Source organism: Ictalurus punctatus, chromosome 25 (genome assembly GCF_001660625.3).
Source record: "Ictalurus punctatus breed USDA103 chromosome 25, Coco_2.0, whole genome shotgun sequence".
NCBI lineage: Eukaryota > Metazoa > Chordata > Actinopteri > Siluriformes > Ictaluridae > Ictalurus > Ictalurus punctatus.
Window position 1 is genome coordinate 2,538,495 of NC_030440.2, and position 17,534 is coordinate 2,556,028.

The window sequence follows — 17,534 nt, forward strand, 5'->3', positions numbered from 1 at the left end:
TACAAACGTTCTAGCATTACAAACATCCTAGTGGTAACAGAGGTAGGGATGTAAAATGTTTACAACAGTACTGGATAGTTAGGGGGAAAAGGAGTTAAGGGTTAGGTACACTGCATTATGGGTATTGCAGTAAAAATGTTCATTTTGTATGTAGTTCTAATGTACAGTAGAGTGCTGACCCTCCTCTTCCAGTTATCTTTACTTTTGCTCCATTAACCCACTTTTTTAAAATTATTATTTGTTGGAAGCAAATGGCTGTTAATACAAATTCACATACTTCCCCATCCCCTCCTGACTTATCTTTGTAAAGTACCCCGGAGCAGCAGTAAGCTTAACCACCCTCCAGCCCCGGAGTTCACCGTGACACAAGCGCCTGTGAGGCAGAACTCGGGAAATGTAACATGTATTACACAGCCAAAGGATTTGCATACAGTCTGAATTTCCTGCGTAGTAGAGTGTGCTGCAATATAATTTAGGGGGAGTCATGTGGGAGGGGGTAGTGAAGTTTTTTGTGGAGTCAAAGGTGATGAGAACCACTTTTATGGTTATCAAGTAAAACCATGTAAAAAGAAAACCAATCAATTAAACAAAAAATATAATAAACCAGTAGACAGTGATAAGTGAAAATGTATTTAAATGGGTATTTTGAAGTCATTGGTGAGGTAACAGCCCAATCATACACAATGACACCATAAAAAAAAATTTTTTTTTTAAACCTGCTAGCTGCATTAATTGACTGAAAGAAACCAGGCTTAAGATTTGTGCTAACTTCAACTAGTGTCAAATGAAATTACTGGCTCTACCTTTTCTGTTTCTATCCTCCCAATTCCCAATGGACGCAATGGAAAATTTAATGGTCTTCCAGACTGATGAATTCACAAACTGAGCCACTCAATCATGTGGATGAGCTAGCAAGGTGAAGCAGACTTTTAAAGGCTTTACACCACCATAAATACACCATAGTCACTTGAAGTAGTGTCTGGCTTTAAATCAAAATTAATAAGCAGTGGCCTTCCTTTCTGCTGAATTACTGCAGTCCAGGATCTCCTGAACTGGAACCTGAAAGCAAAGTACTAGATTTAGATTTCCCGATACAGTTCAACTGGAAATAGGCCCTGATTCCTGCTAGGGTCATCCAAAGTGCCTTAAGTGCTTGAATTTATTTATTGTTTTTCATCCAAGTACTGGGAAAACCTGGAAAATGTTTTCGAGTGTTTAAAAATGGTGCAACCTTAGCTCAATTAAGAAATTTATCGTGAAAATGTCTGCAGCTGTTTCACAACTTCATCAGTTGGTGCAAATTTGACACTGTAATCCTCTGAATAGGAACAGTGGTTAGGAGTTAAGAGATTGAGCTGTTAAGATCCTGGAATTATTTTCATGTTGTTTGCCCAACCGACAGAATGAAGCAAATAGCCTCCGTGGTAGATGTCCTTTTGCATAGCAGTTAATGCTCATTGTTCACAATGCTCCATTCAACTTTGTGAACCGACAAGCCAAAACGTAACACTATGCAAAAATCAATCAATCAATTTTGAAAACGAAAAAAAACAAACAAAAAAAAAAAAACACTGTAGTTATATATATATATATATATATATATATATATATATATATATATATATATATATATATCTGACCTAATATTTTGAGTATGAGTGTAGTCCTCTCTTAAGGATTACAGGCTTAATAGAAATAACACTTCTACCTGGTTAACATGCCTGACTGCTCACCTCACCTCTGTACAGCAGCCGGGCTTGTTTTTGCACGTTTTTTCTGCTAATGTATGTGCAGGATTTATGAAGGGGTCTAGTTACAAACTACTGCAGGGTGTGGGCTGCATACCAAACTACCAGAAGAACCGAGGACCTCAAATGAACGTGACAGAGTTCTAATGTTCTATATTTTATGATTAAAAAGAAAGAACAGCAGCATACTGAACAAGTGACTGGCGTTCATGATCAGGTAGGAACACCCTTCAAAATGAGAGAGAAGACTCAGAGCATCAACACAACTTGTATCATATCAATCCATAAAGCAATCCTGAACCGCAGTATTCGAGGCTTGAGCATGTCAAACAAGAACGGAAAAGATAAATAAATAAATAAATAAATAAATAAATAAATAAATAAATAAATGAGACTGCAAAATAAGCCCTAAATGATATAAGAACAGGAAATTTCAAGATGAACGCTTGGTGATTCGGAGGAGGTGTTGACACAGGAAAGAAGCACTTTCCTCTTTCCTCCATCATAACACATCGGCAGAGTCGACACAAAATCCTATAGCTTTACAGCTCCAGCCCCACACACTTCCCCAAGCTGTGACCTCACTTCCTTTGACATCAACAGTCTCTGTGGGGGATGGGAGAGGCAAAAGACAGTAAAACCGCTCCAACCCCCTCCTCTTCTTACTACCTCTCCTTGCTCACACTTTTAACTACGTTACAACCGAGCTTTCCTCATCTATTTATTTAGACTCTTAGTCCCTTCTTACAGAAACAAAAACAGCATGAAAATCAGACAAGGCCCTTAGTCCCTTACACCTTAATCAAATCTTTTTTTCAGATGTCTCTCTCTTTTTAATTTAAAATTTTTTATTTATTTTTTTTTAATCTCCTTTTTCTACAGCAAACACAAAAACGCTGCATTCTTAAGAGGCAGAGTCTCATCCCTACCCCCATCCACAGACAATGAAGCGGAACGGCTCACCTCTGAAATACGTGAGGGCCAAAGGCTGAAAAGGCCCGTTTGAGCTTGGTGTGTCCAAAACCATCTTGCTCCCCTCCTTAGAGCATGTCAACACCTATATGTCCGTCCAAGAGGGAGGGAGTTGTGGAGGGTAGGAGGGAGAAGGCGGATCACCTACAGCGATTTGAGCTAGCCTCCATTTCAGCACCAGCACTCTCAGCAGAAAATGAAGCTTCGCTGCAAGCTGGAGGGAAACAGCTCGCTAGTGACGTCATCTACAAAGAGTCACTCGCCATTGGCTGGCCAGAATCACATGACCGGACTTCATGACTGCAAGCTGAGGAGGCTTGCGATTGGCTGCCAAGTTTAAAGGAGGGCGGGATACCGCCTATACCGTGAAGACATTCAGATTTCAAAGGAAAGTACAGATGACGATCAGCGGCCATCGAAATATCTGTGCCTAATGTACTAAAATATTTAACAGCTACAATAAAGCCACGCATCTGAGGGAAATGTAAAATACACACGCAAACCATGCAGGACAAAAACCAGCAGATATTTCTATTGACCACTGCTGCTATTAAAGCTACATCCCATGTCCATTACTCAGCTCATTCATGACAGTGCTCAAAAACATGACGACTCCAGAAACACTGCTCATTACAGTACACTTAAGCCGGTCACAGTCCAGGTTTAGCTCTGTAATATGTAGTCTTATAAGCTAGAGTCAGCCGTGACTAGAGCGAGGACACTTACATTTGTGTGAGCTATTCAGCCAAAATTAGCCCCAACACTTTTACTGTTGACTGTGAAAGGCAAAGAATGACTTAAGATTTCTGCCAAGGTGCAGAAGCATGTAAGATAAACAAGCAACCACACAGAAGCAGTAAAGCGCTGACAGGAAACCGCATCATCAGCAGCTCAGTTGCTGCAGCGAGTCTTCAGCTGAACAGATACAGATGATCCGGTACGAAAAGAGTACGCCCAATTCTCATCAATGAGGAAAAGGAGAGCGTAGTTTAGAGCTCAAGAACAAAAGGTTTAACTGTGAGGTGACGGACTATATTACCAGAAGTGAAATATTAGAAATATGAGCAAAACTGAAAATAATAAGTTAAGTCATTTAAATTCTGGGTTGTTGTTTATTTTTTTAAAACAAAGTCTACAGTATATATATCTTTAGTGCATTTCAGAGTAACAGAGGATCGGCCTTCTGACAAAATATATAATAGACAGTACCAGTAAGCGCCAAAATGTGCAATGATGTGAAGGCAGACTGTCATCATTACACATACATCATCATTACAAAGACGTAAGGGTATGCTTCGTTTGAGTAACAGATTTCATCGTTAGATTTTTTCTTCTTCTTAAATATGTGCTAGTTCAATCTGTTTTTACATGAACACTACGAAGAGGAATGAAGTTAATTTGTTTTTTTTATTTATTTTAAGGACACAGATCTGCATCAAAGCACATGACCTGATGATAACGTGGTACAAAGAGGAAGATGCAAGCTGGGTAAATATAATCAGAGATTGTGTACCAGTAAAAAGCCCTCGGATAAAAGGCTGGTCCATGCTCTGGTTCAGTCAAAAAGGGGCTTTTGTTATTTGAGGCACCTCAATACAGTTATGAACTGCTCTTAGTGGCCTGTGACTTGAAGCCTTAGATGTTTTGCCCTTCAGGTCAAATTCTCAGAAATAAAGTGAGAATCTGTATTTCTTTATTCAAATCAGGCAGTAATCGATGTTCACTAATTTGATGCTGGAATTCTCCTCTTTTTGCCACTTTCCTTAGTAAAGATTAGCATTTTGGCCTCGGGGTTTTGTTTATTTATTTATATTTTTAAATAACGATTTTGTATTGTGCATGTAATCATCAGCGCTGAGGCACAGGAGAATTTAGCTTGTTGCTCAGTAACACAGGTTTATAGCGGCTCTATCTGTGAGAACAAGTGAAATATCAGAAAGATTAGCAAAATTAAAAATAAACTTCGTCAAAAAGAGTTTGGATAGAGTGCTGCTTGGGTGTAGAAAAATGTCCCTCTGGTGATCTTCAGTTTGGGGATCCTACTAGTTGAGCATCGTTGAAATCGGAGGCACTCGAGAAAGTAGTGATTTTAGAAAGCCTTTAATATCTCTTGGCTATTCGGTCAGTGTTACAGTTTAAATAAATAAATAAATAAATAAATAAATAAATAAATAAATAGGCGGAAAAAACACATTTCAGCCATTAAGGCCTTCATCAGGACAAGTCAAAATGGGTGCTTTTGGGCTGTTTCTTCTAGAGGTTACCAAGTAATCACATGATCAGTACGGACAGGTGAAGTCGCGTGACAGACAATGTTTTCAAACCATATTAGGTAGAACAAACCACACATTAGATTATACACATACAACCCCAATTCCAAAAAAGTTGGGACGCTGTGTGAACTGTAAATAAAAACAGAATGCAATGATTTGCAAAATCCCATAAACCCGTATGTTATTCACAACAGAACATAGAAAACATATCAACTGTTTAAACTGAGGAAATGTACCATTTTAAGGAAAAAAATAAGGTAATTTTGAATTTGATGGCATCTTTAAAAAAATAAATAAATAAAACATAAAAAATTGGGACAGGACAACAGAAGGCTAGAAAAGTAAGTGTTACTAAAAAGAAACAGCTGGAGGTTGACTGGCAGCAGGTCTGTAACATGATTGGGTATAAAAAGAGTATCTTAGAGAGGCAGAGTCTTTCAGAAGTAAAGACAGGCAGAGGTTCACCAATCTGCAAAAAACTACAATGTGGAACAATTTCAGAATAATGTTCAATGTCAAATTGCAAATTTATTATGAATCTCTCAATCTACAGGACATATCATCATCAAAATATTCTGAGAATCTGGAGAAATCTCTGTGCGCAAGGGACGAGGGTGAAAATCAATACTGCATGCCCGTGATCTCCGGGCCCTCGGGCGGCACTGCATTAAAAACAGGCATGATTCGGTAATGGAAATCACTGCACGGGCTCAGAAACACCTCCAGAACTCACTGTCTGTGAACACAGTTCACCGAGCCATCCACAAACGCGGTTTAAATCTCTATCCTGCAAAGAAGAAGCCATATGTGAACATGATCCAGAAACGCCACCGTCTTCTCCGGGCCAAAGCTCATTTAAAATGGACCGAGGCAGTCCACTGCAAGTCCACAGTCCAAGTGGAAAAACTGTTCTGTGGTCAGACGAATCTAAATTTGAAATTCTTTTTGGAAACCTCTAAACTAAAGAGGAGAGGAACTATATGTCTTCTTATCAGCGCTCAGCTCAAAAGCCTGCATCTCTGATGGTATGGGGGTGCATTAACACCTATGGAATGGGAATCTAGAAAGGCACCATCAATGCTGAAAGATAATTACAGGTTTTAGAGCAACATCTGCTTCCATCCAGATTCCATCCCCTCTTTACTTCTGAAAGATTCTGGGTATAAAAAGAAGCAATCATGTTACTGACCTGTTCCCAATTAACCTCCAGCTGTTTCTTTTTAGTAACACTTACTTTTCCAGCGTTTTGTTGCCCCCGTCCCAACTTTCTTGAGACGTGTTGCGGCCATCAAATACAAAATGACATTTTTTTTTTCTTAAAACGGTACGTGTTTTCTACGTTCTATTGTGAATAACATACGGGTTTATGAGATTTGCAAATCGTTGCATTCTGTTTTTATTTACATTTCACACAGCGTCACAACTTTTTAGGAATTGGAGTTGTACCATCAGGGTAAAACAATGACAAACTAACAAAGCAATTTATATATATATATATATATATATATATATATATATATATATATATATATATATATATATATATATATATATATATATATATAAATATAAATATAAATCACCTTAATATTTTAGTTTTGAATACATATAGGGAAAACTGTACAGGATGTTAGGAAAAGTACCCAGACGACTAAATCAGAGACAGACAATTACAGAAAAGGGAAGAAGTCCAGCTTGTTAAAAATTTATTCACATGCTGGTTGAACATCAGTGTGTTTGCTCAAAACAATACCCAGCTTTCTTCACGCAAATACATCATGCAATCGTAAGAAATACTGACCATGAGCACCCAATTCTGTACCTCTAGCTTTATCCTTTCTGCAATCACTAGTTGCGGGTGTGCGCCATACCCGACAGAGGTAATTACATGAAGGTAAAAGGTGCTGTTTTCCACAAATTCCAAGGAAAACATGTAAATGGCTGGTTGTGTCGCGGCTAACAGCTTTAGGGAAGGAGAAACGTATGTAGTGTGCAGGAAGCAGACCAAGACCGTGAGAAGACTCTGAAACCAGAACCATTTGAGAAACCAACCCAAAGACAATGTAAAAGAAACTCATTTTATCTTTATTCCAAACAACACAAACACCAAAATCAACAAGGCAACCTGCTTATGTTAATGTATTTCATCGTGTTTGTTGACACCTACACAAGTCTTTGCACACATGTATTAATGAATGTGTCCCGTTACAAACATGTTTTGCATACTTAAATCAACAAAACATTTATTACACAAAACCGCACTTGTAGCACTTTCTAAATACACTTCCCATTATACGTTTGAGGACTTTTAAGCCTGTGAAAGTGACAACTGTGGAGAAATAAAGAAGAAGTGTTACCGGTAATGTCCAACCACGCTTTAACCAAATGAGTTGCTCTGAGAGGAGCTGGATCAAAAGATTTAAGGGAGGTGTGCAAACACCTCCACGGTACTGTTTCCCTCCAAATATATATTTTTTATTATTATTTGATTAAGTTATTGCAAAGAGACAAAAAAAACAAAAGCATTAAAAACATCTTTGACATCATTCAAACCTGGAAATCTCTGTATTGAGACCACTTCATCACTGTGTATACAGGCAAGTATGCATGCTTACAGCTCTACCAGTGGATAAAAATTAAATTAAGGTCATTTTTAGACCAAAACCTCGATGGTACTTGTGGTTAACCACAACTCACTTCATATGAACAGGCTACTTTAAGGTGGTGTTCCAGAGCGACGTACATTCATCTCTCTCTCGCAATTTGTTTTTTTTTTTTTTAAATATATATACACACATCTGAACAATTGAGGGTTAAGGGCCTTGCTCAAGGACCCAGCAGTGACAGCTTGGTGGTGCTGGGATTTGAACCTTTCAATTAGTAGTCCAACGTCTTAACCACTGAGCTACCACCGCCACTGAGCTTTATCTTCCAGAGGACCTCTAAAATAAAGAGCAATTATAAAGCATGCAAATTTTAAATTAAATATGAAATCAGGGCAGAGTTCACTCTTTTCCCCGCCAGAGAAAAAAGCCATGGTCAAGTGGCTCTGTCAAAACAAACTGCCAAACATGCCATTACAAGAACAGCTGCAACAGGGAATCGATAAAATCGATAATAATCTATTGAACGAATCTCATAATCGATTAGTCGGTCTGCGTGCGGCACGGGGTACACTTACTCACTGCGTTACTTCTGTTCCGAAAACACACATCGGAGAGTAAATACTAAAGTTGTGTTCCAAATGACGTACTGTACACTTACACTATGCACTGTGTACTCTACCGTCTAGTGTATGAAGTTTAGAAGGATAGTACTGTCTCAAAATGGAACACTAACTTTTTTTTTTACTAACCGGAAGTATAAGCCGTTTCCAGTCGATGGCGCATGACGTCAAAACGCACGTAATGCGACGCTGCTAGCTTTAGCAGATACCCGGAGTCAACGACAATAAATTTCTTCTTTACTGTTTATGTCACCGTTACCTTTTATACCCAAAATGACCTCAGTCACCATCAGACGGAGGCGTAATCAGCGGAAATAAGCATGCGACCTCCAACTCCTCCGAGGTATGGGGGCGTTTTATATTAAACACCATGAAGAGGATTGCAACCTGTAAACTTTATAAAGCGGAGTTTGTGTAGTACGGGAGCATGACAGTGATGCACGAGCACAAACTGATGTTTATATCGAAAATGCTCCACTATGTGCACAGGGTTGGGGAAACTGGTGCGAATACTTAAAAGGTTTAGTTTAATTCAAGTTTATTGTCATTATATGCTGTATTCGCACACTTGTAAATTATGTTGTTCATTATAACGGAAGTGATCTATTAGTAAAGAGGCTGCGTCGCTCCTCATTCGTGATGTAGACGACCTCTCCCCACCATTCCGATTCATCAAAAAATAATAATAATCGTCCGATTAATTGATTATAAAAATAATCATCAGTTGCAGTCCTAATTACAAGTTGGTAGAGTAGCTTGGTGTTTATAAATCGATTAAATACTGCACAGACAAGATGCATTTTTATAACGGTCTTAAAAAAAAAAAAAAAAAAAAACCCACAAGATCAGTTAAAGTTTTCGGAACTTCACCACTGATAAACAGGCTAATCATTTATCGAGATAAAGCAGTGTGGGCCACAGCATTTTACTAACTCCATAACCGTGACACCAGTACATCCCCAATTATCAGCATATCTTCCAAATTATCACTTGCATGATCACAAACTAGAGGCTTGCTTTATGTATACGTGTAAAACTGTATAATTAAGTCAGAGATATAATGTTTTAGGTTGCCAGGTAACAATGGACAAACAGTCAAACTGGAGGAAATGTCTCTTGATCTAATCTACAGCATTTCCTTTTTTTTTTTTTTTTTTTTTTTTTTTTTTTTTAAAAACAAACAAAAAAAAAGTGTTAGCCCTTGATTTCCTGAAGGCACTGTGCTCAATAATTCAATATGCTTTCCTTACTGAGTGTCACATATACAGTGCATTAAACAAAAACTTATTGTCACTACAGCTTGGTTATCTATTAACGGCTATTACTGTTACTCTTTGACTTGGTGTCCTATAACCAGTGAATTTTACAAAAGGTGTGTGACAACAGGAGCAGGAGTGGACAAATCAGTAAATCGTGCACCCAAGACCAGCAAATGTTATGTCCTGATAAAAGTTTTTTACTCTTTTTTTTTTTTTTTTTTTTTAAGCTGCCTGGTGGATGAGCAGGTTCAAAAACAAGAAAAAGAAAAACTCTATTGCGCTTCACGATGGCGTTATGTGACCCGGTGCCCTAAGTGTAGCACGTGCTACTAATCCCATCGTCTGCGGCTCTACACAGGCTGAGGCGTGATCTGGCTGATGGTAGAATTAAATTCAGAATCGGCAACATGCAGGTATGTGGAAACGGTGACGAAACTGAGCAAAGTACAACGCCGCGCAAAGCTGTCGTATATCGCTCAGCAAGTACATCCTGTCACCTTTCAGTTAAATATATCAAGAGACTGTAAGATTTGCCTGCAAAGGCACATCATCATATCTCCTAACCCTAACATTTTTTTCTTCAGGTCGCAAACATCGTGTACTGCATAATCTACTAGCTCTTCATGCATTATTACAGTAGATTAGCTGTCACATTTTGGCCTAATCAATTAGTTTCCCAGACAACCAAACCATGTGACCGAGTAGCACACTGGAGCTTTTAACTGCCTGGTGGGCTAGCTATTGAATTTATGACTTTTCCAACCCTGAAGAACACTGAACATTAGTTTCCCCTGTTAGGAGCATCAATGCAACTAAATGTGGTTAAACAATTAGTGCAAATAAGATAACAGTCATAAAAAATAAAGTTATGTCCCTGATCTGGACTGGAAACTTATTACGATCCTATCGTTTATTTTCATCTTACATATGAAATAAACACAACACAGAAATGAATGCAAGCAAATGAAAGTGTGCCATCAGTCTTTCACAATAAAGAAGTTTATTTACACGGCGGTTAGAGTGCTGGTAGAAAGCATTTCGATGAACGTTGACGTGGTCGATTTTAAATGTGTTTAACTGAACCTGTTTGAAAGAGCTTAAATCTGTGGGGAGGGATTGAAATCACATCCTTCTACGGCTGAATAACTTGCAATTATTTAAATCGTCGAAATGGAACACCTTAACATGGACAAGTTAATTCTTTAATAATAATTATAATAAATACTCAAGAGGGCATTTGAGAAAATATTTTCTAAAAGCATTTGATGGATACAGTCAAAGTGAACTTGTATGGACTGATGTAGACACATAAACATACCTTTGAAGGCAGGAAGTTTCTGGAGCTCCCGGTTATTGCTGAGGCTAAAGCGAGAGGAGCTTTGCCTCTTCTCCTTTTTGACAGGGGCCTGAGATCCAGACTGCTTCCCCTTCAGCAGCTGTGTGGTGGGCGGCACACTATTGCTGCCCTTCCTGTTGGATCCCTAAAGGGAGGAGAGAAGCTCACATGTATTTGTTCTTATTTGGCATTTACGTGTCTAACTCACCGTCTGGAATTTCAAGAAACAGTTACTGAGTTCAGAGGGTAAACTTCTTTTAATATTCAAAAGGAGTTGTATATCAAACTGATTTGACGACTAAAAACACTCGACCTGAGAGAAGAAAAGGGCATTCCACACTCACAACCAGTTAACCTACTTTCGACATCTCACAGATCATAAGAGAAATACCCGAGTTCAGCGTTGCTTCATAATACACCTACATCCATGTGTTTGTGTGTGTGGGGGGGGATAAATCTCCGGGAAACCATGGTCATGTGTGAAAAAAAATAAAATAAACGAATGTTATAATAAAACAATGCTCACTCGATTCATCAATTCCATTATACAACCTTCCAAAATGATTAATTTCAGTAAACAGCCTTATGATTGCATTCCAGATCTACAAGAACTCAACGAATGTCGGTAGTAATAATAAAAAATAAAAACTAATCAAGCATATCTTTGCTTAAAAAGACTAAAAGAAATGAGTAAGCTCACACCCCTCTACACATCAGCGGTGTGACATCAGATACAGTAAGCAACTTCCTCACTGGGATTTTTCTGTGAGTTCACGTCACTGAAAACGTCACATGGTCAATCAAAACCTCATCGGCGATAAGTGAATAAGCGCAACAGCGCCTTTACTTCCTAAGAAGCCAGAAGAGAGCCAGCAGGTGCACACCAATCCTCAACTGTTTCTACAGGTGCTGCATAGACAGCATTCTGACCTGTTGAATCACTGTCTGCTACAGAAACGTATCCTTCTCAGACAGGAAAGCATTACAGCAGGTAGTGAAGACTGACCAGTCCATCACTGGGTCACACACTCCTGCTGTTGAGGACATCTAGACTGAGTGGTGTTAAAAATAATTTTAAAAAAAAAAGGATCATCAGGAAGGATCCCACTCACCCCTCCCATAGACTGTTCACATTCCTCACAGTTTCACGAACAGCTACTCCACACAGGACTCCTAACCAGATCTGCTTGATGGCCACCTTGTTTCATTTCAAATCGGCCACCTTACCTACTCTACACACTTCACACAAGATACATTATACTTATGAATTCGATTCATTTCATTTGAATTGGACATTGTCGTAAAGCAGCTTTACAGAAATATAGAAAAGGTTACATTTATAAATGTATCCCTAATGAGCAAGCCAGAGGTGATGGCGGCGAGGAAAACTCCCAGTGACGATATGGGGGAAGAAACCTTGAGAAGAACCAGACTCGAAACGGAACCCATCGTCATCTGGGTGACGCCAGACGTCGGATTCGAAACAAGGCCCTTCTAGAACTGTGAACTACACGGTCAAAACGTGCACGTGTGTAACCAGGAGATGCATTATAGTTTTCACATGAAGTCTATTTGGTTATCAAATGTTCACTGATGGAGACTTGAGTGCAAAAACTTTCGCAGCAATTGCAGTCCAAAGCCGTCTTCATGGTTTCTAAGTCGCACCATCCACAGTGGTCTCATTTATATTTACGCTGTCCATGTGGGGCCATCTTCAGCAACAGCACGTGATGAGAACTCCAACCAAAAGTAGGCCATCAGGATTGTCTCACACACACACAACTTCTGTTCCACATGTTCAAACTGCTTCTCACGACTATTAACAGAGTACACAGGATCATATATCACTACTGAGCAATAGAGTTTGTTGTATAGCTTAGTGTTTGCTCAACAGTTTCTAGCATAGTTTATTATATAGTCTACGTTTATTGTGTTTGTTCTCTCGGGCACCGAGTTTTACTCCTCCTCGTCTGTCTGGCAGGATCCGATTCCGTATGTTGACGAGGTTACGTTTGAAAACATAAGTCAAGAGTCAAGTTGAAAAGTGCTTGCTACACAACCACTTGCTCAAATTACAACCGCTTCGAAATGAATAAACTTTTTTTTCTCTTGACCAAGAAAAAGCTGGAAAAGGGAACAGCGTGCAGGAAGACGCACAGCCAAATACGCACCGGTGATATTCATTAGTAAATGAGTCCTTTCCGCTGTATTCATGTTCGATGCACGTGAATTGAAGAGGGCTCTGGCTGAATGTGCGTTCTGATGATGCCACATGACGTGTCTCGACCCAAATCTGCAGTATTTTTCCCCCGACTACAGCGGAGTTTGCTTGATTTCTGCGATCACAAAATCCTGGAGGGACTGACTAGCACAGGATGAGTCATCAATCACAAGTCTGAATCCTTTTCCTGGAAGTAACGACGACTTATAAAAACATGACTTTCCACAAAACTTTTTTTTCCTAGCCATACTACCATACCGATGTCTAGAACACCAAGCGCCAGGTTTGAGTTCGGTGCCGCTTTACGAGCAGTTCTCTGATACACGAGGAGCTATAAATCGTTCCTAACGTTACGTCTGTCTGCGATGAGAGCAATGACAAACCCTACATGACGTCATCGAACCGACCAAACCTATTCTGGAAATTGCATCCAATTTAAAACCGTGTTATACGCGCTGAGGTGTCAGGATCGGTTCTGATGTGACTTAGGGAAGCAGATTCAAGCAGGAATAGGAACCGTTCCGGAGCACTGGTGCACACTGAAACATAGCCGTGAATCAGGACTAGAAATCAGGAAAATAAACCAAAACACAAGGCATTTCATGGAACAATATTCAGGGTATGAAAATATCGCCTGCAGTTAGTGAGCTGTTTATCAGTGGGTACACTTTGGGGGTTCCCCTGTTATGAGTGTGCGGTTTGTTTGTTTTTTTCTTTTCTTCTCTTCCTCGGTCATAGTCACATGTTTCTAAAATTTAACAAATGACGTTTCTAAGCAACGTTGGATATTAACTAGACATTGTGTTACCTCATGATCTGAATTTTCTTGTCCTGCAGTTTTACTGACTTTTCCAGACTTCGGCGATTCCTAATAAAACAACAGAAATGAGAAATTAATTGTCGTGTCGTTGTCATTTCATTTCACAACGTGGACAAAATACACGTCTATACATTTGGTGCAAAGTGAACACCAAAAGGAAGATTTTTTAAAATTTATTTATTTATTTGTTTGTTTGTTTGACTAGCTGTCGTTAATGACTGCCAGGCGGGTAGCTAACTACTTAGCTTGCTAGTCAGGAACTTACAACTAACGCTTATGCGTGCTACAAGGCTCGGTCTTTCACGATCGTGTGAGTACTTAGAGGAGTATTTGAAGTAAATATAAGAGTTATCTTGCAGAAACACGACAGGATATCTAACCAACCAGCGCTAGATAACTATTTAGCACCAGCCGGTTGAGACAAATGCAACCCGTCTTAGCGCATGCTAACTAGCAACAGGACTAGCTTCCCACCCGAACTGGCTTCACAAATATCATGGCCAAATTCTAATTGTTGTGAATTTTAACATTCCGAACAAACTCAAACAAGTTCACTGGCACGTAAAGAAAAAAAGAAATTGGTGTATTTTTCCTAAGTACGTAAACAGGAGGCTAATTTGAAATCACCTCGCTAACGTTGCCTAGCTAGCCAGCATTAGCATACTCCATCGAATTAAAGAAGAGGAAGCTTAGCTGTTAGTTACTCGTGCGCGAGCCTTTGGGTTTATTATTACTATTACTACTATTATTATTATTACCCCCCCGACACATTTAAGATATGCTTGCGAAAGAACATGCAGCTGTGTCGGAAATGCACGTTACCTTGTCTTTTTTTGTTTTGTTCGGCATCGCACTCATATGACCGACCCAAGCCTCAGTCTCAGAGCCCACTCCCCGACTGGAGCTACACACACACTTTCCCCCTCATATCTCCTCCGAGAGGCGGCTCGGTGTTCACCTCAGAGTGTCAGCGCGCCGCTCTGTCAAACATCTCCACACAGTCATTTGCAAACAACACCCAAATTACTTCATATTCATGAGACAGGGATTTGGTTCCCTGTGGCTGAAACACGTTTTAAACACCTCGATGATGTTGTGTCCACGTTTGAAACTTTTGCTTAAAGAGGAACTGTACATGTCTTTTTTTTCTTCCTTTTTTTCATTTTCTCTACTGAGATTGTACTTTTAGTGAATCTGCAACTTCACCCTTTCATATTTATATTACACAGCAGTAGGAGCAGACTCACAGCACCAGGGTCACAGGTTCAGAGCTCAGGTTACAGTTTCTCTGCATGGGTTTGTGCCAGGTTCTCCAGTTTCCTCCCATCTCCCCCCCCAAAAAAAAAAAACAAAAAAAAAAAAAACATGCCAGTAGGTGAATTGGTGACCTGTCCCTAGTTGTGTGTGTGGTGTCCTGTGATGGTCTGGAGCCCCATTCAGGGTGCGTTCCTCTCAAATAAGCTCCGGATTCACCATGACACTCACCAGAATAAAAGGTTTACTGGAGAGAAAAGGGTACGTTTGGGATAGGACTGAAAACCAATTGCAAAAAGTGTTGAAAAAAAAAAAATTCAAGTGCTGTTTACAAAATTAAAGAGCTCAATTCACTTTGTCACATTACCCCCCCAAGTCTTATTTACACTCACACCTGATTATACACACCTGCTGGTAGGAGCATCCCCAGGCATGAGAAGTGATTTTGTGTGCCTTTACTATAACCGAGAAACATAAACATATTCAAATATTGTTTTGAGTCTCAGCTGCCCAAAGCCCAAATGGCCTGTCAACCAAACATCCATTGCTAAGTAGACAATTGTTTATAGCCTTAGAAAAATGTAACTTCCACAAGTCATTTTTATTTCATTTTAGACTATTTACGACAGACCTAATGCAGCAGGGGTTCTCATACTTTTTATACCCAGGAACATCGAATTATAACCTCCATCCATTCATTTTCTGTATCGTTTATCTTACACAGGGACCCTACGCAGGGATCCTGGAGTATATCCCTGGATGGGGTGCCAACCCATTGCAGGGTACGATCCCACACACACTCACACTCCCATTCACACTCTATAGACAATTAAGAGATGCCAATCAGCCTGCAACGCATATATTTGCTGGAGGAAACCCCCAAAGCACAGTGAGAACATGCAAACTCCACACACACCGAGTGGAGGAAGGAATCGAACGCCCAATCCTGGAGATGTGAAGCAAATGTGCCAACACTAAGCCACTGTGCCCCCCTAACTATAACATCTTAACTATAAAATAATTGTCATGGATCCCCTCCAACTATTCAAAGATTCAGTTTATTCATATATTATATTCTTCCCAGTCTTTAGGTCTTGATCCCAGGAATACTGAGTGTGAGGTGAGAACATAGCATGTTTGTTATGCTAGCGATTTCATCATTTTAATCGTTTTCATTCAAATATTAAACTGTTCCTCACAACACTCATTTCTCAATGATTGAAAATGATGAAGCTATAGGATATATGGTATGTTCTTGAACACACTTTAGTTACAGTGGTGGAAATCACAACCATTGTTATTGTTTTTTATTTATTTATTTATGTATGTATGTTATTTAGTTCTTAGTCTTTCATCTCTTCATTTGTAACGAATGGATTTAAACCAAAATTCAAAAACAAGAAGGAAATCTGCTTGGGCCTGATGTATTCTCTCATTGGAAAATTCTGGAATTAAAAAAAAATAAAGGTACAGCTCCACAGGTTACACAATATTATTGTACATTAAAAAAAAAAAAACAAATTAATAACTAATTTTGTTCATTAAGTAAAAAAAAAAAGGGGGGGGGGGGGGAGCGGTGCTGAGAGGGTCCATGAAATTAATTCTACAGTCAAAGGGGTCCCTGTCTGCAAACATCTTATGAACCTCTACTCTAGAAAAGCCATGATCTGAGAATGCATTAGATTATTTTATGGAGGCAAAAAAAGAAGGGAAAAAAATGAAAGAAAAGAAAGACAGATTGTGTTCTGGTGCCATCTGCTGCTTAAAATAAGAACTGAAGACGTGTACATAGACCTGGCATTGTTGTACTCATCTGATTTTTAGTTCGACATGGCATATACACTCAGTTGCAAGTTTATTAGGTTCATCTATGTAGTTTATATCTACGTCATTCAGTCTGTTTAATCAGGTCCACCATCAAGGGTACCATATCAGCTGACTTTGTCATATACAATGAACTGAATGTAGCCCATCTGTTAGGCAGCATGTGTCAGCCCCCTCCCGATTTAGCCTCAGATGCTCTCTAGCATGGTTCACGAGACTAAGTCAAACTCGGCCCGGTCAATTAATGGAAACGACCAATCACCACATTGTCAGTTATAGTCACAGCAATAAAACAATGTATTGCCATGATAATTAGCTGCACTTACAGTGCATCTGGAAAGTATTCACAGCACTTCACTTTTTCCACATTTTATGTTACAGCCTTATTCCAAAGTGGATTAAATTCATTATTTTCCTCAAAATTCTACAAACAATACCCCATAATGACAACCTGAAAGAAGTTTGTTTGAAATCTTTGCAAATTTATTAAAAATAAAAAACAAAAAAGCACATGTACATAAGTATTCACAGCCTTTGCCATGACACTTAAAATTGAGCTCAGGTGCATCCTGTTTCCACTGATCATCCTTGAGATGTTTCC

The 17,534-nt window shown here is 39.3% G+C and overlaps 1 protein-coding gene across 4 annotated transcripts in view; it reads right to left on the minus strand.

The window, feature by feature from the left end:
* The window catches only part of ppp2r5cb (protein phosphatase 2, regulatory subunit B', gamma b), a 34,078-nt gene extending 19,117 nt beyond the window's left edge, over window positions 1-14,961 (minus strand). For 2 of the 4 annotated variants that reach the window (XR_008393442.1, XM_053675695.1), the window contains exons 1-3: window positions 14,678-14,961; window positions 13,844-13,903; window positions 10,797-10,959 (exon numbers count right to left, since the gene is read on the minus strand). Coding sequence is in view for 3 of the 4 variants with exons in the window: in XM_053675695.1 (XP_053531670.1) it covers window positions 10,797-10,959; window positions 13,844-13,903; window positions 14,678-14,713 (259 nt within the window). In the remaining variant the exon portion in view is untranslated. Of the gene's footprint in view, window positions 1-2,711; window positions 2,934-10,796; window positions 10,960-13,843; window positions 13,904-14,677 lie in introns of those variants that run through there. The other 2 variants (XM_017455879.3, XM_017455881.3) reach the window with 2 other exon arrangements.
* Between the last annotated feature and the right edge of the window lie 2,573 nt (window positions 14,962-17,534).